Genomic DNA, 27,622 nt, shown 5'->3' on the forward strand with positions numbered 1-27,622 from the left:
AAATTTGTTCAGCCAAATTATTTAATTCGTTTTTATTCTATTTTAAATTTTTGTATTTATGTGTTTTATCCTGTGGCTGTTCACCGCCCTGAATCCTTCAGGAGTAGGGCGCTATAGAAATTTAAATAAATAAATAAATAAATAAATAAATAAATAAATAAATAAATAAATAAATAAATAGTCAGTGGTATGTAAGTGCTAAAGAGTTAGATTAGGCATTTAATCTATCATTAAAATATGACATAGAGAAAGAACAAAAAATTATATGATAAAGTATATAAAAAATCTTAAAAAGCACAATAAGGATACAATCATGAGAGGAATTATATAGAAAATAATAAAACAACAATACTTATGAGGAAAATTGGTATAAAATCTTTAATTTATGGTAATAGATCCATCAATAATTAAATAGATAAAGATATAACAAAAAAAAGGTAAATGTTAGTATAAAGAAGCAACTTTGTATTATATGCAGTGATTATGTTTTTAAAAATACCTCATAAGTATTGGAAAGAAATATGTAACATTAAACAAACAATGAAAAAGAGACACTTTGCCCATGGCACCAGATGGAAAGCAAAACTTGGAGACTATACAACAATGGCAAAACCTCTTTATTTATTTATTTACCTAAAATGTTCAATAGAAAAGATTGTAGCTTAGTGAGGAAACCTAGTGGGGAAACTCAGGTTCTAGTACTTTTTTAGGTATGGATATGGCAGAATGACTTTGGCCCAAGAAGGAGAATGGGAAAGCGAGACAAATCTATCTACTGTGCTGATCAGCCTTTTAAGTCTTCATTCTATTGTGAATTGATTCAGGATGAATAACAATACATATGAAATAATTTAAATGGCCCAAATCACATCAAACTGAAAAAAGTTTTAACATTTCGTTGTTGTTAAATGAGTTCTCTTAAGATACAAGGCAAGAATATTGAAATCTCACAGGGTTCTATGTCCTCATGTGCAATTTCAGGCCTTATCTGAAATTGCATGAGATCCTGGACATTATATCATCAATAACTTATTAGACTGTAGCAATTTTAAATTTAGTTTTAGTTTGGTTTCACTGCATGATTATACCTCATGCACACAAATATCGAGTTAGTTCTCTATGTAAAATACAGAATAAACTCTCTTAGTTTCCTACGCCAGTATAAAAACTCTTACCAGTTTTTCCGCTGGTAGTTCTATCGCTACACACACTGTTTATGAATTTAATCCTTGAAACATTGAACAGAACATCACATCCTATGCAGTTTAAGATCTGACAAGGAATGTAATAAATTATATGGTGTTGAAACACACAGAGCAATTACATGGCTGCAATCCTGTTACCAGATGGGAATGACACAGACAATGACATTTCAGCTTCAGGTCAGGGCCTGCATAAACAAAAAGGTTTTCCATCAAGTAGCCTTGTTAACTTGCATATAAAGTGTGACATGATGGCAAAACCTTTCTTAGCAAACAGCAGCAGATTGCTTGGCTGTGTGTTACTGTGGTTAGGTTATTTGGGATATTACCCTCTCTCTCTACTTACGATTAATTTTGGGGTGTAAGCAACTAGCTTACACCTAAAAAAGTGGAAAAAGTGGAAATGAAGAAATAAGCTGTTTAAATACTGATTAGAATTGTTGCTTAAATATTAATTGTATTTATAATATATATAAATATATATAAAAATATATATATTTTTCTTGACTGTACACCGCCTTGAGTCCTACGGGAGAAAGGTGGTATAGAAATATAATAAATAAATAAATAAATAATATGATTTGATTTATGTGCCACCCATCTTGTCTGGAGGTAACTTTGGGTGGCTTATATCCATTAAAACTGGAAACATTAAAAAGTGAAAACAGCAATAACAATAATCATAGTTATACTAACAAATTATAATTAAAATAGTAAAAGAAGGGGTGGGACAGAGAAGCACAAAAACTACAGGGGGAGGTGGAATCTTCTCTCAATCTACTAACCCCCTCCATTGGGGCCCCAGACCTACTGGCAGAGTCGGGTGTTCAGGCCTTTACAGAAGGTCAAAGGAGTCAGTTTGGGTCTCACTTTGGGGAAGTATGATGTTCCAAAGGGCAAAGTGCACTAAAACAGTATAATTATTTTATATATTTGTTTAGCTGTACATGTTTTTGGCATTGCAATACTAACAAATTCTAAAATGTATAAATTATATAGATAAATATAATGTCATCGCAATCACATGGACAAGGTGAGAACATCACAGTCTCGGGTCTGAAAGAAAAGTTCCAATGATGGAGAAAGCAAGTTCAGTAAATGGGTCTGAATCTTGCTCATCTGAAACGATTACTAAAACCCAGATCTTCCAATATCAATACATAGAACAAGAGAAAGATAAGGTAGATCTAAAATATTCCAGAACAATGGGTCTATTTTACTGGATTCAACATTTCTTGGCTTCTTGGTTACTTTCCAAATCACCAATTAATTTATAATAGGGAAAAAATTATGAATGCAAAAATGTCAAATGCATTTCCTGCTTTTTCTCACTTACGTAAGACATTTTCAGTGATATATACTTAAAACAGCTTCATTGCATTCATGTTTAATCTTGTTTAATGTGTTCGTAATATGGTTCAGCATGATTTCCATTTTCGCCCTATGTAAAATTTCCATTGCTCTTCACTGATACATCCTTTTTCTCTGGTCTGCTATCTCTTATTAAGTAACTATATCTCACACTATTCAGCTATTATGTGTGTGGGGATGGAGAATTCCTAAAAATTGAAAGAAGGTGTGTACATTATATAGTCTTTATGGGTGTAAAAATTAAGAGAAAGAGAATCAGGAAACAGGAAAAGGAAGTGAATTAACAGGTAGTTATAGAAAAACAAAAGAAATTCTTGATTAAAACATAGGTGGTAGCAGTGAGGAGAATAAATACCTTCTAATATGAATTTTCTCTCCAACACATCTCTAGTGTTCTTCACCCCACATAACAATGTGAATCATGAAATTTAAAAAAGTTTAATTTTGAAGTTACATAACTAACTTTTCTGAAATTTCCCCAAGGTCTTTCTAGACTTTTCTGTCATATTTTTCCAAAGTTCAAGTCAGATTTTGAAGAAGCAGAATATCAGGACAATTGACATCTTTGAACTTTAGTGTTTAACAAGACAACCAAGAATAATACCATGGAAAACAAAAAACAAACAAATCAATGGATCAATGGATCATCAACCAAATCAGTTCACAGTTGAAATTATGTGACTTAATCAAACTATTTTGTAAATTATAAACAATAATTGCATATTTTATAAACCCATCAATACCCCTAAATTTCATTTTCTCTTTCTTTTCAAGAAATATTGGAAACAAAAGTTCATATCTCAAAAGTAAAATAAGCTATTCAGTCCCATAAAGGGGTGTGGGCCTACACATTTTATATCCAATCCCAGGAGCAAGAAATATTCCTAGGGAAGCAATAATCCTAATGGTTACAGGTTCCTAAGAGTGATGGATTCATCAGGCATCATGGTAAATATATGGTCTTGGACAAATCCCCTAGTACTCTAGGTTGCTGGCAGACCCTTTCAAGTACCAGATGGGTCTAGATCTCTTCCGGGTTTCAAAAACTTCAATTTTAATAGAAATAAAAACAATAATATGTGAAGTTATAGAAAGAAAAGTATGATAAAACTAAAACAAACTTTTTAAAAAACCAAGCCTATGTTTAAAAGTAAGATCTTTTTGAACTTGAGGCATTAGCCAAATGACTTCCTATTCTTTTCCACTTGCTCTGGGTTATGCCACAAGGTTTCAAGCATGATACAAATTCATGAAAAATCATACTTCTGATGTTACATAAATCACTAAATCAGATGATCATAAATCATTTAAATCAATTCCTGTTTATTCCCTTTCCACCCACTTTTCTAATTCTCTGTTCATCTCTAAAATATGTTTGCATCAAATAAAACCTAACACCTGTACCATCAACAGTATTTATCAAAAGCAGAACATCTGAATTGACATCAATTTATCTTTAAAGTATTGTTATACCAACAGTAATTACATACAATTTACATGCAAATACAAGACTGCAGTGTCAGTCCCCAGGCTGTTTTTGATCTGCGTAGTTACACGGAAGATGCCAACATTCTGATAGATGTGCCTGATTCCATCTTCTGTTGAGCTGAGATTGGCATATGACACAGCACTACCATCTCCAAAATCCACACGGATTATTGATCTTTGAATGTCACCCTAAATAGGAGAACAGGAAGGAAACCGGACATTAGTGAAAATGCTGCAAAATTAGACAATTGAATGCTCGCCCTTCTTGTCTATTAATTGTCCTGGATGGATGTAGCTGCTTTAGTTACAAATGTCTTCAGTTTGGAAGTAGAAATCTTTGTTTCCAGGATCCAGTAAAATCCCTAAAACTAAAGAAAGACTAAAATATTTAAAGGCAGAGAACACAGTAAAGTGGAGACAGAACATTCTTATTATTTCAGAGCATTATTTCAGAGCAGGGACTTTCTTCTTAAATTTCATTTAAAGAAGTTCATTTTGGTAGGTGACCAGACTTCAGTTAACAAAACATGGGAATAATTAAAATAAAATGGAATAAAAGATAAATTGAACACAGCCAGCACGAGTGAAATTTTCCTACTTCTTGAAACAGTGAGACTCTTAACACAAAGGCCTTAGTGAAAAGACCACCATAAATATAGCTAGAACAGAGATGGTATTCTGCAGGTTCTGACCATTTCTGGAGAACCAGTAGTGGAAATTTTGAGTAGTTCAGAGAACCGGTAAATACTACTGCTGACTGGCCCCACCCGCATCTATTCTCTGCCTCCCGAGTCCCAGCTGATCGGGAGGAAATGGGATTTTGGAGTAGCCTTCCCCTGGAGTGGGTGGGAATGGAGATTTTACAGTATCCTTCCCCTGCCATGCCCACCAAGTCACACCCACCAAGCCATGCCATGCCCACCAAGCCACGCCCACAGAACCGGTAGTAAAAAAATTTGAATCCTACCACTAGAGCTAGAAATATATAAACAAGAGGATTAACAATTATTTGTTATTCTTAAACCTGAAGGAAGTTTAATCAAGTCAAACTGTACTTAATGAGGTCCTACTGAAACTTGCTAGCTATTAAACAAATCTTGACAAGATTATAAGACAGTGCTTCATTATGTTCAGCTAAAACATAACTGAAATAACAGAAAGGAGTACAGCCTGGAAAATGAAAGTGAGGTAAGTAAGGTGATCAAAAAAGGAACATTGAAATCTGATTCAAGGTATCTTTCATTTGTTATATTCTACAAATACAAACCCACACACACAAATATATCCAGGATCTACTAGAGTTGTGGAGCCAATGCATTTAAAAAAATAAAAATAAAATTTAAAAGTTTATCTCTTACTGAGACATTTCATATAAGGCAGTGTACATATGGGCATGGATGCACATGTATTGTATGAGAGAGAGAGACATTTTTCTGCTGTAATATAAATATTTCAATATTATCATTCTATTCGTCCTTTACAAATATCACCATTCTCTGTGTGTTTAACTGGAAACAATTCTCAATTTTATTCTAGGTTAAATATGCAAAGAACTGTATTGCTATTTTATGCAAACTTCTTATGCAGAAAGAAATAATGAAATCTCTCTCTAAAGAAAACACTTTATGTGGTATTATCAACATAGAAGTTGATATTTATGCATTCCCCTGAAAAGTCGGTTTGGTGCTCAAAATTGGTACATTTAAATCTGGTGCAAAGATTAAAACAAACAAACAATTTTGGCATTGAGATAGTATAAAAATGTACAAAATTACTTTTGTTGGTTTATATATATGCAAACTTAATTTGAAAAGCAATGAAAGTAGAAGATATATGCATTTTTATCTTCCAGTGTATATAAAAAAAACTTTAAAATTTGATGAATTATCAACAGCTGTTGATAGAACCTCCAAAAACATTGAAATAAATTGTGAAATTTTATTAAAGATGCAAAACATCTACAAATATATGTATCTCTTATTACTAAAATCTGATAGATCAAATTTAGTAGTATATATTGCTACCTAAATGGTAAAAAGTCATTTCTAAGCTCAGCACAAGGTGTCCTTTGGGTTTTTACCAATATTTCCTGCTGGGGGAGAATGGCCTCTTCCTCTTTAATTAGAATAGACCCACATCTGCTACTCAAAAGTTTCTTTTATAGAAAGAATTGAACTGGCTCTGAAAGTTTCTTTCTTCACAATAATTGCTTAAATTATTTGAACTGAAAATGCTTTCTGCCCATTAAATACAATTCAGGCTCTAGCAGATTTCTGAAAAGGGCACATCAAAACGTTGACATTTAAATATCTGAAGCACCAGGACAAGGAAGAAAAAGTAAAGTATTTAACCAATGAGATATTTTTCTGCCACAAATGAAATAACTCAAGGAAAACAGAGGAGGGAGCAGAGAAATAGTGCCTGTTCCAAACAAGTTTTAATCTGTATTGTTTTCCATACATATTTTCCTGTGCTCTGAGGAACATACTTTCTATATGATGAAGGTTATTACTTATACACATGTGCCAATTGTTTCCTTGACCCTTTTCATGTTTTTTTACATGTTTAAATAAACTTTTTTAAAATTATTTTTGACAGTTGTTGCAAGTCTTAGTTCTGACCCTTAGCTTTCCTGACTTCATCTTTGCAGATTTTGGCTATATGCTGGTATTCTGTTTTAGATGTATGTCCCTCTTTTCATTTTTTATACATACCTTTTTTGTCTTTCGGTTTATCAGAGAGCTCTTTTTGTAACATTTATTTGACCAAATAAATCAAACCGAATAAATTTACTTGATCAAATAAATCATATATGCAGACTGATTTTCTCAAGTCGATATTATTTTGGTCAAGGTAAGGCCATTTCAATAATACATAAAACAAAAGACTTTTTCACATGCACATTTTCCCTTCTCTAATGAAAAGCATTTTGAAGCCAGCTAAGCAATTGTCTTCATTTCTGCTGGCCTCAGAATATTGAGAACAGGCAAGGAACAGCTGATCTAATCAGTATTTCTGCAAAGCCAAAAGTAGTACACAGAGAAAACCACAATGACATTCAATACCCCAGCATCTGACTTATGACAACTCATGAAATACAAAACCCCTGCACTTATTATCATTCCTTCTGCATATAAATTCCTTTTGGAAGTAATGGAGGTAGGCTGACATGAAAATTTAGCAGCCAGGTGATTTCTTCAGAAGCTGCACTCAGGGATATAGGCATGAGTTCAGTGTAAACTGTTTATCCAAAGAGGAAATTAAGAGGAATCTAATTGGCCTGAGTGGGAGGGAAGGTGGTATATTGGGCTCTCTGACTTCCACAGTATAAATCCTTAACCCTCCCATAACTCTGGAAGACCCTATATGATGATGCAGCTAGCAGCCATTTTAACCCAAGGAAATCTTACTCAGCCCAAATTTACTCAAGAACAGCTGGTAATCTCCCTCATTCATTACTTCCGTAGCTAACTGACATTATATATGGTCAGACTAAAGTGCTTTCCAGAATAAAAATCACTGATTAATTAAAAATTCAAGTACAAAGTTAAAGAATAGGAAGTGAATTGAAAGAAAACAAAAGGGAAAGGGAAAAGAGAACATCTCTGAAGAGATTAAATTTACAACACAAAGACACAAATGCACACAAAATGAACTCACAATTCTTCATTGTATAGTCCATAAAATAAAATCAGTATTCTAATGTGCATCCTACTTTCCACTATGCCTCAGATTGCTCTGCAATATCCTAATCTCAAAACCACACTTTTGTTGGTGGAAGCTTTTTATTTTACCTGGTTTTTCAGCCAGCCCTGAAAAAAAAAAAAAACTCCAAGAAGAGCAAAGGACAATACATAGAGATCTACCTGAGAGGGAATCTTGCCAGTCAATGATTAGAATTTTATTTTTGCAGGCTTCAGATATTCCTACCTATCTAGATTGACAGGTAAGCTGTTGATTGACTGATCAGACAAAGATTGTCCTTTAGTATCTGAACTTATTAGGATTAACTTTCTTTCAATTCACTATAGTGGTCCTGGTTAGCACCTGAACTGGAATGATTACAGCTGGTTGTTAACTTTAAAATTCATGACACCCTTGAGTCCAACCAGTGGGACGTTGAGTGGCACAAAAGTTTATGTGAAAATCAAACTCCACCATGTCCCACAGGGTTCTTAGTGCCTACAGACTGCAAAGAAAAAAGAAAATAAACCATGCAATTTTATTTTGTACTGCAACTAAAGTGGATGTAAATCACCTCAGTGACCAGCCTAAATTATGCTATAAGAACATGAGTCTACAGCAGTTCTCAATCAAATGTAGAATCTTTGTGTGGACTGTGGGGAGAATCAGTCTTCAGATGAGTGGGATTGTTTAATAGACAAATTGAGACATAAGGAATAGGTCATTGAAGCTCACATGAGTTTTACCAGAACATTTCCATAGCAACCCCTGAATCTCAAGATGCAAATGTTTCTTCTAAATCCATTGTTCTCTGTAGAAAACAGGTTACTTCCTGCCCTTCTATTACTATGTTCATTATATTGTTACTTATGAGTATATATGCAGGCATTTCCCCCTAGTTTCTGAAATATGAGTGCAGCTCTTTGTCAGCAAGACTGTTTTTTCCCATTATTCTTTCAGAGGAGACCCCCTCCGATTATACTGTCTAATAAATCACTGTTGTAAGCCTTGATTATTTGCTTTAGGTACTATAGGTAATATAAAGCAATGACAAGGTAACTATAACAAATTCCCAATCATTTATATTTTAATGCTTTGTTTTGTTTTTATTCTGCTAGATAGAATGTGGGTTTAGTCTTTCTGAGATGTTATTGTCTATTAATGGGAGAAAATGGCAAGAAGGTGATGAGCAGCAGGAGGAAAGCAGAACTGCTTAATTATTATTATTTTTTGCATCTGTCTTTACACAAAAGGAAAAAATAGTCCAACCTATCAAAAAATACTGTAAAATGCAGATAAGGAATGCAAGTCAAAATAAGCAAGAAAATGGTAAGAGAACACCTATCCACTCTGGATGAGTTCTAATCACTGGGACAAAATGAATTACACCCCAAGGTTCTGAAGAAACTGGCAGACATGATCTCAGAACCACTGAACCATATCTTTCAAAGATCCTGGAATACTGGAAAACTACCAGAAGACTAGAAAAGTTGTAGTTCCCATCTTCAAAAAAGGGAAAGAATTGGATCCAGGAAACTAAACACTTATCAGTCTGACATCTATACCTGGGAAGATCCTGGAAAAGATAATCAAGCAACAAATCTGCAAACATCTGGAGGCAAATACAGCCATAACCAAAAACCAATATGGGTTTATCAAAAACAGACCATGCCAGACAAATCTTACTGCATTCTTTGACAAAGTGACCAAATGGGTGAATCAGTGAAATGCTGTGGATATAATTTACTTGGACTTCAGTAAGGCATTTGATAAACTAGATAACAAGCTACTAGATAACAATAGCTTGATAAAATAGAAAAATGTGGTTAGACAGCATCACTACCAAATGGATCAACGCCACTCAACACGTAGAAATTGCATGTATATGAAGGAAAGTATTCAATGGGGTACTAAAGGCTCTTTCTTAGGGTCAATAATTCTTTAATAGCTACATCAGTGGAACTCATCAAATTTGCAGCTGATATCAAGCTTGCAGGAAAAGCCAATAGGTTCAAGTTAAAGAAGAAACTTGATAGATTTGAACACTGTGCCCTAACTTAACAAAATTAAATTCAGTACTGAGAAAAGTGAAGTTCTACACTTAGGCAGAAAAACCAAATGCAAAGGTACGGAATAGGTGGTACATGGCTCAACAGTAGTAACTGCAAGAATGATCTTGGATTCCTAGTGGACAATCACTCAAATAGGAGCTAGCAGTGTGCTGCAGCTGCCAAAAAAGCCAGTGCAGTCCTGGCTGCATTCAACAGAGCTATAGGATCTCTGAAACATCATTTTACGATTATTTAAGTGACTGCAAAGAAATCATGTGCTTTCAATCATTTTAAGAGAGTCAAAATGCTGTTTCTGGTGAATAAAGGGAAGCAATTAAAACCAATCATTTCACCTTTCAGAGGTTCAGGAAAATGCCCATAGCATTTTTTAAAAAGCAGTGATATTGGACAAAGTAGGTTACTATGTTAGTGGTTATTAAAAGACAGTATGTAATACTTTTCAACTTCTGTATTTATGCTACAAAACTTGCATTATATAGGATCCCCAGGTAATACACCAACATATGAAATTAGGGGTACTGTTTAACACTTTTCCAAATCTAATAGACTTGCATTATTTAAAAATATACTCTGAAAACCTTGAAAATTGTGATATATCTACAACTAGGTAGCTCATATATTCAGTGAAATAGATTACTGAATACTCTCAAACTTGTGTTAGTGCATTGCATTTCTCAATAACCTTTCTAATGTTTTGTTCTACTCTAGTTCAGTTTGCATTTCCTCCACTTACACACTGCCATTATTATGGTTCCTATTTTAAAATAGCAAAATAGGTAAAATAGCAAAATAACCAGAAGCTTAGCGTAGTTTGAAATTTAGTCTAGTTTTCTCTCAAAATCTATGCCAAAGGTCCAGTTTGAAAGAGCTCTTCTTTTTACTTGTCTTCCACTCATGAAAAAATATTATTCTACCAAGGCATGAAAGTAAGATACGTTTCTGCTGGTTTGCCATTGTTATTGCTTTTGTTTGACAAATTTGTTAGCAAAATCCTAGTGAAGATTCCTTTTTTTCATGTTTGCCTGATGATCATGGTTTCTTAGTTATATTCATTTTCCAGTTTTTCTGATTCTTCTGATATAACAACCTGACAGGCTTATCAAACATCATTATACCTTGATTACATCCTCTGCATTTTGCCTCTTAAGAGATAGTATTGCTAATTTTAATCATTCTAACAAGAATGATATCCTCAAACAGTCAATTTCAATCTCCTTGAAGAGGCTGCAAGCGTAATTCTTTTTCTACAAAGTGCCAGGATTTATATGTAAATCAAAGTATTAAAACAATGAGATGCAACTGAAATTTTATAAATTTGAATCTCAAGCCTCACATTCTACTTGGAAGTCTTTAGTTATGTTAACTTGTATCCTTGCAGATGTTTCAGATGAAGTTTTAATTGGTCTTTGTATCAGGCAGATGTTTCTTCTCCTTTTCTTCCAGAGTGAAATTATCTGTAATTTGCTTTATATTTTCTGTATACATATTAACTTTTTTTACTTATGCTGAAGATGCATGGTTGATGGAAATGGTATACAAGGTTCTTCTGGTGGAATAATTTTGTTTTATTAAATTTAGCTTATGAATGTTTTTAATCTTTCATTAATTAAAAAAATATTTGTCTAATTAAAATTAAGTTCCATTGACTTGAATAGGATTTATTTCTTGATAAATGAATTCAGGATTACAATCTAAATGCATATAATTTCATCTTTACTATGCAAATTAATTCCAGCTATATAATTCTATATCCCCTTCAGTGAAATTTAGATATTCAAAATGAACTTGAAACTACCATCATCAAATGGTATGTGATGTATCAAAAGTCCATAATATTTCTTCCAATTTGCCTTTTCTCAAATTTATTTTAGTTATTTAACAAAATTTATATGGTACCCATATGGTACCAATTAACTCAGTGAACTCTGGGTAGCTTACAAAGAAAACGCAATATAACAACATTAGAAAGCAATAAGCTCCCAGCCACCTGGCAACAACAGTCAATTAAATAAGCCACTTGATGTGCTCCATCAAGCTCCCCAGACCCATTGACAAAACTAGATTGTAATGGCTCTCTTGGGCATTGGCTTGGACAATGAGGAAGTGTCAACTCTGGGGACCTCTAAAAAAGCACTTTGGGGAGCACCAGGGGGATGTGGAAGTCTCTCTGTGGCAAATTTGGATGGTCTAGGCAAGGCTATACCAGGAATGTCAGGAAAATCCAGCAGTGAGAAGCAGCTGGATAATCAGACAGCTGTGCAAGGAGGAGAAGAGGCACAGTTGTAGTCATTTATTGTGGATGACCAGTTGGCCACTCAGGCCAGAGAGAGGTACAGCTGCAGCTGGTTAGCAGAAGAGGAGTTTCCACCCTTGCCCAATCCCAGAGCTGAGCAGAGGGAAGTGCAATGGAGGCAGCCTCAGCCTTCTCAATGGGGTGCAACAGTCAGTGTCTATTTACTTTGGCATTTGGAGTCTGGGCTTGTTGGAGGCAATTGTTTGTAATCTGTCAATCCATGAATAATCTTGATCCATTGCCTTGAATCCATTTATGCCAAGATACTTTCATCAGGCCTTGAAACTGTTGGAACCATGTTGCCATTGTCTTGCCTTTGAACCCATCAAAATTAAGCTGCCTTTGTTGTGCCTTAAACTCATTGAGATTATGCTGCTTTCATTGTGCTTGGAACCCATTGACGCCAAGTTGCCTGGTTTGTGCCTGAAACCTTGTAAGGTGCCCAGAGTTACCTTGAGGTAAGATGGAGGCCTACAAATTTTGTAAATAAATAAATTAAAAAACAAAACCTGATGGAGTCTTGTGGTTTTTGTTGTGCCTTAAATCCATGGAAACTGCATTTGCCTTGACCAAATCTTGAACCCCGAGTATCATGGGGCTGTCATCCTGCGCCTTACACATAGAAGAGACTGTAGTAGGAGTTAGCTGTGTGTGTGAAATAACACACATAATCTACTCATGCTCTCTTTATCTCTCTCTCTATATATGTCTGTGTTTATATGTGTATACTGGGATGGGACACAAGTCTTCAGGGCCTTGCAAAAGAGTGCCAAATTGGGGGCCAATCTTATATTTAGATGGTGTTCCAGAGGGAAGGAGCCACCATGAAGAAGGGCCTTCTTCTTGATCCCATTAGATGTACCTTCTTAGGAGGAGATCAATAGCATTCCCTGCCTCCCTGATCTGGCAGATAGGGAAGATGTAAGCAGGAAAAGACGGTCCTTCATATGGCAAATCTATTGTACAAACAAGATTTCCTGTTGTATAACGTAATCTTTTCCTCCTTTATACATCTATTCTGCCCCAGCTCCAGGTCCCAAGAAGTGTGACACACACAAAGTTCCAAAAACTCTGTTTAATACAAACTTTCAAAATTCAGGCTTTCCGTGCAAATGTCCTTATCAGCCTGTTATGAATTACAGAGAATAAACAAAGTCCGACAAGGGTTGGCAACCAGCCCAGAAACCATGATGTAACAAGAAACTCACTCTCAAAATGCTCTGCATAGTAATTAAACGTTGTTTCCAGCAGCGTTTGCTATATGTGAGAGAACTTAAATAGGCTAAGGGAGTAGCCAATTAGCCCCAAGCCTTACTCTCGAGGAGACCTCCTCCTGAATAGCCACTCCTGCTTTTGGCAGCCCTGCATGCTCGAGCATTGAGAAGAGGCTCCTCCACTTCACTTTCTTCACTTGAAGGAGCCTCTGGAGGTTCTGAAGGCCCTGACTGAGTCTCTGCCTCTGGCACCACATCCTCTTCAACCTCCTCACTGTCCGACTCGAGCGCCGGCTGCACAGGCTGCTGGCGCGACACTACACCAGCCTCCTCATTGTCGGGATCAGCCACAATCCGTGCAGGCCGCTGGGGGGCCACGACAATACCCATATAGCTTCAGCTATAGCATAGTTCATTTTTTTCATTCCAATATTTACCAATGCAGCTTTGAATCTTGCAATACACCTCATGCCATCGAAAAGTATAAGAGAGCCAGTGTAATATACCACTTAAAGATTAGGACTGATGAGATCTATGGAAATTTCCTGTACAAACTGCAAAATTCAAGAACATGGATTTTGCTGGGGCCACACACTACAGATTTTCCTTTATATTTAGCAACCCTAAAATTTACACGTGTCTAAATAATTTTTGGTTGATTATTCCTCAAATATTTTTTACTATTCAGTTGATAGATTCTACATATGATCCCTTGGCTGTCTTCTTGTAAGGTTAAGAAACCTTTTCCTTCCTTAATCTTCCTTAAAGTAAACATAATTATCTGAAATAGTCAAAGTTACAGCACCATTTTAATCTAGACTTTTTTGTACTGTGAACATGCTAATTGCGAAATGAGGTGTTCTAGAAACCCATGCTCTGCAAATGCTGTACGTGGTAATCTTGCATTTGTTTTGCAACATTAGCCAAGATATTCTTATTTCAGTGTCAGTGAGGACAGAGGTACAAACAGCAAACAAGATAGACCATAGAGGAAAGAATCAAGCCCCTTTTATAATAGGATGATAGATCAGATGTACAGCACAAATTTGTCAAGTCACTAATCAGTTAAATCGCACTAGTTAATTAATTCTGTTCAGTCCCATTCATTTTCTTCTAAACGATTCTGACTCAGAAACCCCAGTGGGGAACATGTTAAACAGACCATACCTCTTCCAGCTGTACCATGAAGGTAACATTATGCCCTTGTTCTGTTGTCAGTGTGCCATCTGATGTGACAACCCGAAGTCCTCGCGGGGCTTTGCCAGGACACTGCTGCGGCTTGGCTGTGTACTGCTCACGCACACCGTCTGTGCAATTATTAGACACGACCTTTCTGTACCTGTGAAAAGAAGAACAAAGAACCCTGAAGAGGCTAGCTACAAGCTGCTTGTTTCTAATGATAGCTCCCTTTGTCAGACCATCACTGTCACATGTCAGATATTTAAACCACTGAATCATTAATCAGTATAAATTGATTTGGTACGGAACTTTACCCACTTGTCATGCTCTGATATTGAGAAGAAGAATACACCAGTTATCAGAGTTAATAGTACTGGCAAATGTAATTGGTGCTGTTTTATCACAATAAAGTAGAAAGTAACACTAGTCATTACCATGCTGGGCCAAATGAACTCACAAATGTGAGGGGGAAAATGAGTAAACTTTCAGTTTTATAACTCAATATAAATTTTTACCTGCCAAATATAGTGATAATAAATTTATAGGGTCATAGACAGTATTGATAAATCTTTATCTTCCCTATTTGTTGAGGGACATTTTGGAAAACTTGAAAAGATTTTCTGATGTTGTCATCAATAAAGGGCAATTATATTTTTTATAGTTTTCTAATAATCCTGACTCAGCTTTCCATTTCAAAAAGTATTACTCAAGATATAAAGAAAACCACAGACTGAGAAATAATATGGTAATGGGTCAACACCATTACAGTTGATAATCTTAACAAATAAATATTACAGCTTTGATGACTTACCCAGTGCTATTGAGATAACTTTGACCAAGACTGCACTCTTTCGACAAAGATGATGGGTTATACCAAAAAGCTGGCAAACACTGGTCATTGCTGTGCCGCTCAAATCCATAATCACTAGTTTGGGAAGAAGAAATATTACCTTGATATGGAAATGCTCCATTCCAATGAAGACATATTTTTCAAACATAAATTGACATATAAAACCGTATGATCTCTTTCAAATACGTGCACTTACTTTTTTTTTTTTTAAATTGATTTATATGCCGCCCTTCTCCGGAGACTCAGGGCGGCTTACAATGCGTTAAGCAATAGCCTTCATACTTTTGTATATTTATACAAAGTCAGCTTATTGCCCCCACAATCTGGGTCCTCATTTTACCTACCTTAGAAAGGATGGAAGGCTGAGTCAACCTTGAGCCTTGGAGAGATTCGAACTTGCAGTAATTGCAGGAAGCTGGTGTTAATAACAGTCTGCTTTAGTCTGCTGCGCCACCAGGCTCCTGATACATACTTCATGTACAGATGCACATGTTTGGGCATACATCTTATAAATGTATGACATCCAGCATTCATAAACCTAATTATCAGAAACTTTAGTCCTCTTTCTGATCAAGAAACTATAATTTTCCATCTACAAGATCTTATTTGGACAACAACCTTAAGGTTGTCAAGTTTCTTACAATAGCTATGGTTTATAGAAGGCAGGTAATATCTTCTAATTATTAATTGTTTCGGAACGTTTTTTGTTTTTGTTATGAATTTTAAATTTTATATCCGTGTTTTATTGGTGCTTCTGAATTTTAAATTTTGAATTTGACTTTTATTCATCTGAGACTGTAAGTAAATAAGTAGATTAGGGAGATCTTCCCTCATTTTATGTCCACAACAATCCAGTGAACTACAATGTGCTGTAAAATGATTAGCTGACGATTTCCAGTAACCATATAGAACTTGCACCAAGGTCTTTTTCTTCATTCCAAACCTTTGCAAATGAATATGTCAATTACCTTGGTTCTGCTGTCATTGTTTCTTCTCTTGACATGCAGTTGTAACACATTTTATAACTCTTAGCCAAATACTAAATTCTAAAACCAAGTCTCACCATCATTAGTTTATGATGCTTTATTATATTCAATAATGTCTTCAGAATATTTCCTTGTACTGCTGTAGATGTCAGAAACCGGATATAGTTCATAGATGAACAAGATATGTATACTATATCAGCTGATCAATTATCTCCACAAAATAATCATCTGTGGTTTTGAGAGGGGGACATTTCCTTTGTAGTAATAGCTTTAAAAAATCATGGATTTTGTTTTGTTTCTTTAAAATCTTGACTTTTCTGTAATATCTTTATACTAGTAAGAGGGCTAGCTGATTTCAAATGTAGATGTGCTTATTCAACATTATCCAAGTTAGTTTTGAAGTAGTCTTACTAAAGAAACCATAAAAAGACTATTTCATCATTACACCAGCAATAAAACTCATTTTAATACGCTAGAAGCAAATATTCATAAATGAATATTGCTTTTTCTATAATCTGATTGTCAACAAACCATAATGTCTGTATTGCCAAACTCTCTTGTATTAATATAATTAAAAAGTGATAACATTGTATCCATATCAAAGCTTCAGGTATTAGTTAAAAAAAGCTACAAAATACATAATAACAAAAATACAGGGCATGATTTCCTGTAACACAAGTGATTTATGTGTGTATGCTACCTGTGCTTTTCTTTTTACAGGAGAAGGTTTTTTGGTATTTTATCTGAATGTATGGTTTATACTTCATGTACTCTACTGGACAAATTTTATATTTTTAGGAGAACAAGAATAAGGTTTAAGTCTTTTTGAGGGACTGCATAATTATTTGATTGGGCTTCGCTCTATTAAAAAGGGTAAACATAAGCTGTACGATTCAGCAAGAATAACAGCTTTCCCAGTTTTATGTTACAGGTAGTCCTAAATTTACAACCATTCATTTAGTGATCATTTGAAGTTACACTGGAAAAAAATGATTTATGGATGATCCTCACCCTTAGGACTGTCATAGTACTCTCAAGGCCACATGATCCAAATTCAGACCCTTGGCAACCAACATGTATTTACAACATTTGCAACATCCCAGGTACACATGATTGGCATTTGCATCCTTCCAAGATGGCTTCTGACAAACAAAGTCAATGGGGGAACTGGAATCACTCAACAGCTGTGTGTTTCGCTTAAAATCTGCAGCAATTTGCTTAACAACCATGGCAAAAAAGGTCATAAGATTGGGTGTGAGCCATAACATAAGCAATAGAAGTTCTAGTTCCAATTTGGTTGTAAGTTGAAGGCTATCTGCATTAATTCCAGGACCACTGTCTCCATACATATGTATAGATAACTCCCATGGCTTAGGACTCAGATACTGATTTGGAAGAAGCTGTTCCAGCAAAATATGTATAACATCAGCCTCAGGTATTTCCCCCACGTCTGATTTTATTTTTATTTTTTATTTTTTATTTTCTCATAATCTGTGAAGAAGAAGCATGTCTTGAGAATTGTCCATAAAGAGAAACAGATCAAACAGGTGGAGGGGGAAAAGTCCACATCACTTACGCTACCATTTTGTTGCCTTTAGTAATCATCCACTCCACTTTCTATAGATCTGGTCTTAAAGTACATGGATATTTTTTTCCAGGCTATATATGCTAGGACATAAATGATATCAATCTGTATACCTGAATAGCAGTGTAAGAGCACACACAAACACGCAAACAAAGAGGCTCCTGAGAAATGTCACCAGCAGCTCCATTGTACCTCATTATAAAGGCATTAGTATCTTTTCCTCACCTTGCAGACCTGCAATCTAATGAATTTGTTGTTTCCTTTCTGTTGCACACAGATGATAGTGACAAATTGCTGCCTACCTGTAGGCACAATGCACCTACCATCAACTGGAGCAGCAGAGGATGAAAATGACACTTAAAATGTGAGCAGGGGAGTGGAGCCCACCCAGCACGCCTGCATTAAATCCAAGCATCTGGTGTTCAGAAGGCATATTTTGAGTTTCATTTTGTGACAGGTTGAAATCAACTTATACATTCTCTCTCTCATTCTCTCTCTTATCCCCCCCTCTCTCTCTTTGTATGCTTGTGCCCTATTAAGGGAAGACAGAAGAAATTAACTTCCTGTGAAAAGAGTAAAGCTTTCCCAAACCTTGCTAACAGCTTTTTTAGGCTGGTTTTAAATGAATATTGAACTTATATCTGAAATTTCACCGGGATAGGAGACGTCTCCACATTCTCTGTGAAAATATCCTCATGTACATCAATATTCCACTTTGTATAATAGCAGCTGAGAACTAGATAATTAATTCCTGAAAGCTACATCCCACGCTAGGAATATTAGTATTGTAAACAACATTATGAATTCTGAATGGAGTTTCTTCAAAGATATCTCGATCAACTAATTAATATTTAAGTTAGCATCCCTCCATTTGATTTTTTTTTTTTTCATATTCCAGGAGATGTTACACTGAGTTTTCTGCCAAACCTCAGTTTCTATTACCAAGTTAAGATTATGTTCCCTTTTGAGGGAAGCTTAATAATTATGTTCATAAATCACAGATATAGGCCTCTAATACACTAGGGGTAGTTCTTAACTTCTGACTAGTGACTGTTCAAAGTTACAGTGGACCTGAAAAAGGGGACTTATTATCCAAATCCAAATCCAAAATTCGGATGGTTGTCCCCTCCCCCATATCACATGACACATACTCCAGGCACTCAGCAACACAGATGCATTTATGGCCATTTGCAGCATCCTGTGGTGATGTGACATAAATGACATGACATCCTTGCCAAAGAGCAGCAGTTCCGTTTTTTTCAGCAAAATCACAGCATTTGTTTCATGGCCAACACAAAAAAAAAGGTTGTAAAATTTGACTGATCCGTTTTGTGACTCTTATGACATAACCACAACAGGCAGGCTCCATTATGGTCATAACTTGAAAATGTAGAACTAAATCAAATTAGGATTCAAAGTCCTAAAAACTTTGGTGGAGTTTTATTGGACATAGGACATTAAGTCATGCACAATCCAAGGATGTCATTGAAAATTTTCTTGGCAACTACAGAGCACCAAACTACTTTCAGCTGGTTGACAAACTTCTTACTGCATACAAGATCATGAAATGGAACATATCACCGAAGGCTCACACTTGGACTTTTTCCTGAAAATCTAGGTGCAAATATTGACAAACATGGTGAAAGTTTGGAATGGAAAAAGGATATCAGTGCTGGCTGACTATTGCTGGATACTGCAGCAACATGCATCGGACACTAAGAACAAACAAAAATCAGCAGCAAAGTATTTTTGGCCCTGTTCAACTCATGCAGCAAGTCAGAAACATTACACAATTAAATACGTTATAGACATTAAAACTAATTTCACATTTTTCAAGATTCTGAAATTATATTGATGTTTAGTTTGAAGGGGTCTATTATAATCACCAAAAGTATTTCAGGAAGCAAAACTTTTGAAAAAAAATGTTGTCCACTGAAATCAGTGACTGCCAATGCTTGTTTGGAGTGCTGGTTGGACTGCAATGCTCCAAGATATCTTGGGTGATGCAGGTTACACATTAAATTTAGTCACTTTAGAAACAGATCTATGACATCTGAGGGACACTGTTGGAAATGTGGGGGAGGAAAGTAAAGAATGTGGAAGAGAAAATAAAACAGGTGAAAAGGGGGAAAACCACAGAAATAAGAATTAATGGAGAGAGGAATGGAAATGAGCATGTGCAAATGGGGTGAAAGCTGATAAATTTAGAAGAAAACATGGAGAAGTGGGATAGAGCTTCTTCTAGAAGAAGAAGTTATAATGAAATGAGCAAGGACTACATGAATGAGAAGAAGAAAGTAAGGAGCAAGTTAAGGGGAAAGAACATTATGTGCCTCAGTGTTCGGTGAATAAAAAATTGTGCGTGTCCCTAATTACAGTATATCTCAGTTGTTGATCAGGATTATGTGTTTTGTTTGTTCTACCTGCACCTATCTGAAAAACCCAAGTGGAAAGCATGGGAGACTTACAAGATTCATGTGCCTCAATAGGCTCTGGGGAATGACTGATCATATGACTGACCATAAACTGAACCTGGCAAGTTTGTTTAGGAGTATGCATATAGTTTTCCATGTGTTTCCAATTTTTAATCCAAGCCTTCATATAATATGACACACAGATATTCACTTTAATATTAATTTTAAAAGAATCGGGAGATAAAGTGACAATCTATATTAGAATGTAAGATTAGGCCTTAATGAAATTCTAGGATTAGAGAATTTAAGTAGCTCAGGGTTGAATTGCAGAATCCTTGGTTCTCTCTTGGTAGTTTGCTTGCAGATGTTTCTTTACTCCAACAGATAACATCATCACTGCCTATGAGTGTGGTATTTGCTCCCCCTCCCATTCTGTCAGTGTTAGTAGGATATGGTTTTCTGCTTGGTAGTTCCTTGATTAAGGTATCGTTTTCTGCTTGATTCTTTATCCATCTAATATAATCCCAGTTTATCTGTGTGTTTATGCTGAAAAGGATGTACTTTGGCTTTTTTGTTTCCTTCTTAGTTTTTTATTGTCTCTTCTAGATAGTGTGTAAATATTGTTTGTTTCCATGCGTATAAAGATGACTACTGTAATTTGCCTGAATGCCAAGCTTCCAGGAATTCCTTGGCATTTTGGATTTGCCTTGGTGTAGAATGTCCAGTTTCCCATCTGAAATTGTGACTGAATATGCCATTTGCTGAGAGATGAAGGAGTCTTCACTGTGTATTCTGGCTGCTAGTTGTTGTTCATGGATGGGCTCTGCTAATTCTCTACCTATCTGTCCTGCATAGTGGCTGATACAGTCCTTACACTGTATGTTGTAGATAACATCTGTTTTTTCTCTCTTCCTTCTGGAATTACTGGGACTTTGGTCTTAATGAAATTTGTTAGGATCATGCATCCTATTATTTTACCTAATTATTAAATTAGAAATGAAACTTTCTTTCTTGTCAAAGAACACTGATGCAGTATGGATAGAGATGGGGAGAAATATGTTCAAGTTGTGTTTTAATGTAAACCAACCTAATTTGTACCCACAGAGTTACTGTGTCCTCTGGATCATAATTATCCATTTATTTAGCACTTCTCCAAACTCTGTAATGCAGTTATCTGATGAAAAAATGCTTCAGAAATGGATGTCAGGAAAATTGGATTAAAAGTGACTACATTATGGAAAATAAAATTCACACAGAATAATTACAACAAGAATGATGATGATGATGTATTAGCATTGTAATCTAGATTTATCTTTTTAAAAAAACAAACAAACAAAAAACAAAAAAAAAACCCAAATACTTGATCTGTTGCTGGAATGATCCCATTCATGCTGGAATAAAGCCCATGAAAATCTGGCAAAGAAATGCCTTAATAACACATATGTCACTGTGTAATCCATTTATTACTTAAATAAATACGGATTGGTTTCTAGGCAGTTGCTAGGAAATATTATTCCTGGGACTAAGTGCACCATTTCCATTGTGACATTCATTCCTGAAACACTATTGCCCTCTGGCTGTGAAAAGTGGGCAATGCATACAAATAAAATAACTGCATTGATTTTCTTTCTTTCCTATCCTTTAATATACAATTCTTTCAAGCACAGTTCAGGGCTTACTTATTCTGCTGTCACAGGAAATGTGCACACTTTTCGCCAGAATTTGTGACAAATCTGAAAATAATTCAAACTTGTAGGTGCAATATCAGGTTTTCTTTTGGTCTGATAATCAAACATGATTCTTGATTTTTTTAAAAAACAAATAAACTAAAACAAATAAATAGAATTTAAAATAATTTTATTTAAAAGCTAAAAAGAATTGCCATAAAACTTTGTTCTGGGTTATTTCCAATTTTGTTCTCCGACTTCAACTAACTTAGTTCTAGACGGGGTTACACTATGCCAGATTGAGACTTTGGGGCTCTCCTGGATTTGTGACTCCTGCTGAAAAAGCAGGTGTCAGTCATGCTAGAAGAATCTTTGTAGCTTTGTGTTGTGCATCAGTTGTGGCCTTTCTGGAATCAGAAGTCCTTGTGCTCAGTCATTCAAGCCCTGGTTATCCCACTTTTGGACTACTGCAATGAGGTGTACATGGGGCTACTCTTGAAGAACATGCAGAAGCTTCAACTGGTGCAAAGTGTGGCAGAGCAGGCAGTTCTTGGTAGCCCTAGGGTGGCCATTGTTACACCACTGCTTTGCAAGCTGCACTAGCTGGTGGTTTGCTTCCAGATACAATTCACGGTGTTAGTTATTACCTTTAAAATCCAGCATAAAATCCAGGTTATTTGAGGAACCGTCTCACACCAATGGACTGGCTTGCCCCACCTGTGCGGGCAGAAGAGGCATGCTACAAGTCCTATCAGTCAAGGAATTTGGACTGGCAGGGTCCAGGAAAAGTTCTTTCTCCATTATGGCTCCTGCTCTTTGAAACATCTTATTGTCTGAGGTGAGATCGGCTCTCCTCTTTCTGACCTTCTATAAAGGCCAAATAACTGGCTTTGCCAGATAACTTGCAGCCCCAGTGGGGGAGCATTACACTGGCGGTGGTTTGCTGAATTAAGAAGCAATCTCACCTCCGTCTCCCATGCATCCTCCCCATCTTTAAACTAAAATGTTATCTTTGACTGTAATTTTATGTTTATCATTTTAGAAATATGTTTAATGCTTTTAACATTGTAAGGCTCCCAGAATCTCTTTGAAATATGATGGGAGGCAAATAAACTTTGTAAATAAAATAAATAAATATGATTAACAGAATAACAGAGTTTGAAAGGACCTTAGAAGTATTCTAGTTCAACCCTGTGCTCTAGAAGGAAACTATACCATTCTAGACAAATGGTGTCCAATCTCTTCTTAAAAAGCTCCAGCGATGGAGCACTCACAACTTCTGAAGGCAAACCCTTCCACTGATTAATTGTTCTCACTGTCAAGAAATTTCTTCTTAATTTTAGGTTGGATCATTTCGTAAGAATTTTCTATTCATTTTTTCCAGGTGCTTTGGAGATAGGTTGATCCTCTTTGTAACAGATTCATATCATCCCTAGTCCTTCTTTTTGTTAGACTAGACATTCCCAGTTCTTGCAACATTCTTCATATGTTTTAGCCTCAAGCCCTTAATTATCTTTGTTGCTCTTTTTCTAGAGCCTTAACATCTTTTTATACCATGCTGACCAAAACTCTACTAAGCATTCTAAATGTGGTTTCATCAAAGCAGTATAAAGTGGTACTAACATTTCACATGATTTTGATTCTATCCTGTTAATGCAGCCTGGCACTGCATTTTTGGCAGCTGCAGCACACTGCTGGCTCATATGTAAATGGTTGTCTTCTAAGACTCCTAGATTTGTCTCACAATTAGTACTATTAAGCCAGATACCATCTATTCTAAATCCATGCATTTGTTTTTTCTTGCCTAAATACCTCACTTTTCTCACCACTGAATTGCTTTTCTTGGATAGGGCCAGTGCTCAACTTGGTCAAGATCCTCCTGGCTCTTGATCTTATCTTCTGAAGTCTTGGCTATTTCCCCCAGCTTAGTGTCATCTGCAAATTTGAGGAGTTCCCCTTCTATCCCCTTATCTAAATTGTTAATGAAGATGTTGAAGAGTGTTGAGCCTAAGACAGTAACTTGGATAGCCCACTCCATATAGATGTAGTTCCATTAAGACATGCTAAGTGTGGTGCTTCAGTAATTACAAATTCATCTAGTGATGATAAGCCACATTTTGCTATCTTACCAAGTAGTAGGTTGGCAGTCAAATATAGACTAGTAGCTCTACTTTGTCAAATGTCTAATGAAGTCCAAGTATACTATGTCCACAGCATTTTACTGTTACACTAATTTAGTCACTCTGTCAAAGAATGGAATAAGATTTGTTTGATCTGTTTTTGACAAATCCATGTTGACTTCTAGTAACAACTTTGCTTGCTTCTAGGTGTGCACAGGTTTGTTGCTTTATTAGCTTTTTCAGGATATTTCCAAGTGTTGAAGGTCTGTAGTTTCCTGGATCCATTTTCCCCCTTTTTTGGAGATGGGAATAATGTCAGCTCTTTTCCCGTCCTCTAGTAGTTCCCTGAAGCTCCAGGATGTTTGAAAGATATGGTTCAGTGATTCCAGATCATGTCCACCAGCTCGTTCAGAATTCCGGGCTGTAATCCATCTAGTCCTGGTGATTTGAATTTGTCTAGAGTGGATAGGTAGTGTCTTACCATTTTCTTGCCTATTTTGACTTGTATTCCTGTTTTTGTTAGGGTAGGGTTAGACTGTTTAATTTTGGACTGATTTATTATTAAATATTTGTTGATATAGGCTAAGAAATCTTACATTCTGGTCTTCTTGAATTCTGATTTTTAATAAGCAGAATTTTAGTTCCTGATCCTTCCTCAGGAGCAGCATAACCCCAGAAATTCAGATGATCTTTTGGCCTCAGTAAGCTTGCAGAGACCTAGCCTTTCCTAGAATGAGGCTCTCTGTAATGATTGGAAATTGAATGATTGTAGTTGGCATTAGTTAGATTATATTTTCATTTGTGTTGTTTTTAACCATGGTGGATTTGCTTCTGCCTTTAATTCTATGTTAGTTGCCCAGATTTGTAGTTTATGGGTTGAGCAACCATGTACATTGATCAAATGCATAAAGAAATGAACAAATAAATTATTAAATCCAGAATTAGGGTGTAAAGTATAGCTTTCCAGTATGTTCAATTCTTACTGTATGCTTGTTTCTATTCTTACAGCTTGTCACTGATATTATAAAACATTACAGAGCAAACAGGATTTAGGAACTGAATGTAGGAGGCATGGAGAGTAAGGAGTTATATTTATAAGAAAGGCTGCAGTGAAACTAACTATGTTAAATGAGACTACAGTGCTTGTATAAATGGGAGACCTGTAGGGTACAAAGCCTATAATTGCATTTAGCTGAATTAAGTTGCAATTACCCTGCAGCACCTTTTTGGACAGCCATGAAAAGGCTTGATATCCCATTAATGCTGCCCTTTTTCAAGTGCTTGGAGAACATTAGCATGTATCATTGCACCAAGATTACTTCTGCATTATTCTTCACTAATGCAGAAATGAATTGGTAATAGTATGTTATTGCCTACTACTGTCTTACTTGTAAGACAGTACAAAACATGCATTCAGATCATGAAATCCTGTATCTTGATGTCACCATTTATGAACTATATATATATATATAAGATGTTCTGTAACTTTACTAATGTAGGAGCATGTGCTGAGGTGGTGCCACATTAATTTAGAAAGGCAATTCCCTTCAATCTCTAGGATTTTTTGTCCCTGGGAGAAAGTCAGGTTACATGCACACCTATAGCAAAATCCATATAAACTGTGACCTTGTTCATTCTCTGTTATTAAGCACAACTCACCAGTCAAAGTCTGCTTCTGTGCAGACACATGGCTCAGAGGACATGGCTCCGGCGTACTTGCCTTGCATGCATTTCTTTTCTGACTTACGCTTCTTGTAAGTCCTTTTGGCTCCCATGATGCATGCTTCTCCCTGAGTAAAGAAAAGAGGGGAGGGGGCTTTTATCACAGTGATCAGGTATCAAATTATGGTATACTAATGCAAAAAGAAACAGTGGGGCCCGTTCATATTTTTCTACTGTGAGAACAAAGTTGCCACATATTCAGTGGCACAAAGACCACGATGGTAGGGCTATCATGGCAAAGAAATGTGTGTGTGCAGATAATCCTCAACCTACGATCACAATTGGGATTAGAATTTCATTGTTAATCAAAGTGGTTGTTAAGTGAATTGGGCCCAATTTTGCAACCTTCTTTTTTGCCTCAGCGATGATAATCACTGCAGTTGTTAAATGAATCACACAGTTGTTAAGTGAATGATGGCTTTCTCCATTGACTTTGGTTATTGGAAGCAGCTGGTGAGGTTGCAAATGTTGATCATGTGACCTCAGAATGCTGCAGCCCTCATAAATACATGCCAATTGCCAAATTTTGAATTGTGTGACTGTGCAGACACTGCAGTGGTTGCAAGTGCAAGGATCCACTGTAAGTTACAGTGCAATTATAACTTCAAAGGGTTGATAAATGAATGGTTGCAAGTCAAGGACTACCTACTACATATGTATGGCTATACATATATAGTATATATATATATATATATATATATATGTATGTATGTATGTATGTATGTATGTATGTACGTATGTATGTATGTATGTATGAGCCTGGATTTATTCCTTTCCCATTCTATATCAGATTAAAAAACAAACAAACAAACTTCCACCTATCTGGAATGAGACCCCTTGGAATAAAACACAGCACATACAATAGAGAAACCAGGTTTTAGTAATTTGACCAAAATTCTATTAAATAAAAAGTAAGCAACTTTTTTTTTTTTTAAAGGCAGACTCAATTTTTCAAGAGATGGCCGGCAGCTTTCTAATGTCAAACAGTCATAAATGAGCCCCATCCTGACTTCAAGCTCTAAGCTCAATATGCTATCCAAACTACTTGTCCTCACCTGGTTATAAAGCTCCCAGCCATCTCTTATAAGATTGAGGCCGACTTAAAAAAAGCAAAACAAAGTGTGTTGATAGGAATCCTATACTCTTGTAAATTTATGACACCTAGATGTGATTAGGCTTTCAAGGATGAGAATAGCTTCCTTTTCATATCCTTTTGCATTGGATGGTTGTAGTAATTAGGTAGTTTCAAATAGTTCTGTTCATAACACAGATTTTTTTTTTTTTTTTGGATGTTCAGTAGCAGCCTCATTGCAGGGCCTATGAACGTTCCCTGTCTCAGCCAGCTGAACTAGAGAAAATAACCAGCTAAATCCCCAAACAAGGAGGATTAAGACTCTGGCAACGGTCAAATTAACATTGAACGGATTCTTACTTAGTGCCATTAACTAGTATCTAGTGTAACAGTTGAAGGGACGCAGCGGCTCAGTAGCTAAGACGCTGAGCTTGTCGATTGAGAGGTCAGCAGTTTGGTGGTTCGAATCCCTAGTGCCAAATAATGGGGTGAGCTCCAGTTACTTGTCCTAGCTTCTGCCAACCTAGCAATTCGAAAGCACGTAAAAACTGCAAGTAGAAAAATAGGGACCATCTTTGGTGGGAAGGTAACAGCGTTCTGTGTGCCTTTGGCATTTAGTCATGCCACATGACCGCGGAGATGTCTTCAGACAGCGCTGGCTCTTCGGCTTTGAAACGGAGATGAACACTGCCCCCTAGAGTCG

General features: G+C 36.0%; 1 protein-coding gene across 6 annotated transcripts in view; it reads right to left on the reverse strand.

Annotated features, from left to right (window-relative positions):
* The window catches only part of LOC117678686 (VPS10 domain-containing receptor SorCS1), a 415,591-nt gene that overhangs the window by 27,188 nt on the left and 360,781 nt on the right, over window positions 1-27,622 (reverse strand). For all 6 annotated transcript variants that reach the window (XM_087872866.1, XM_087872863.1, XM_087872868.1 and 3 more), the window contains exons 16-19: window positions 25,785-25,915; window positions 15,315-15,428; window positions 14,492-14,663; window positions 4,064-4,250 (exon numbers count right to left, since the gene is read on the reverse strand). In XM_087872866.1, the coding sequence (XP_087728992.1) occupies window positions 4,064-4,250; window positions 14,492-14,663; window positions 15,315-15,428; window positions 25,785-25,915 (604 nt within the window). The remainder of the gene's footprint in view (window positions 1-4,063; window positions 4,251-14,491; window positions 14,664-15,314; window positions 15,429-25,784; window positions 25,916-27,622) is intronic.

This window comes from Pantherophis guttatus, chromosome 6 (genome assembly GCF_059756535.1).
Source record: "Pantherophis guttatus breed Tessera chromosome 6, ASM5975653v1, whole genome shotgun sequence".
NCBI classification, from domain to species: Eukaryota; Metazoa; Chordata; class Lepidosauria; order Squamata; family Colubridae; genus Pantherophis; species Pantherophis guttatus.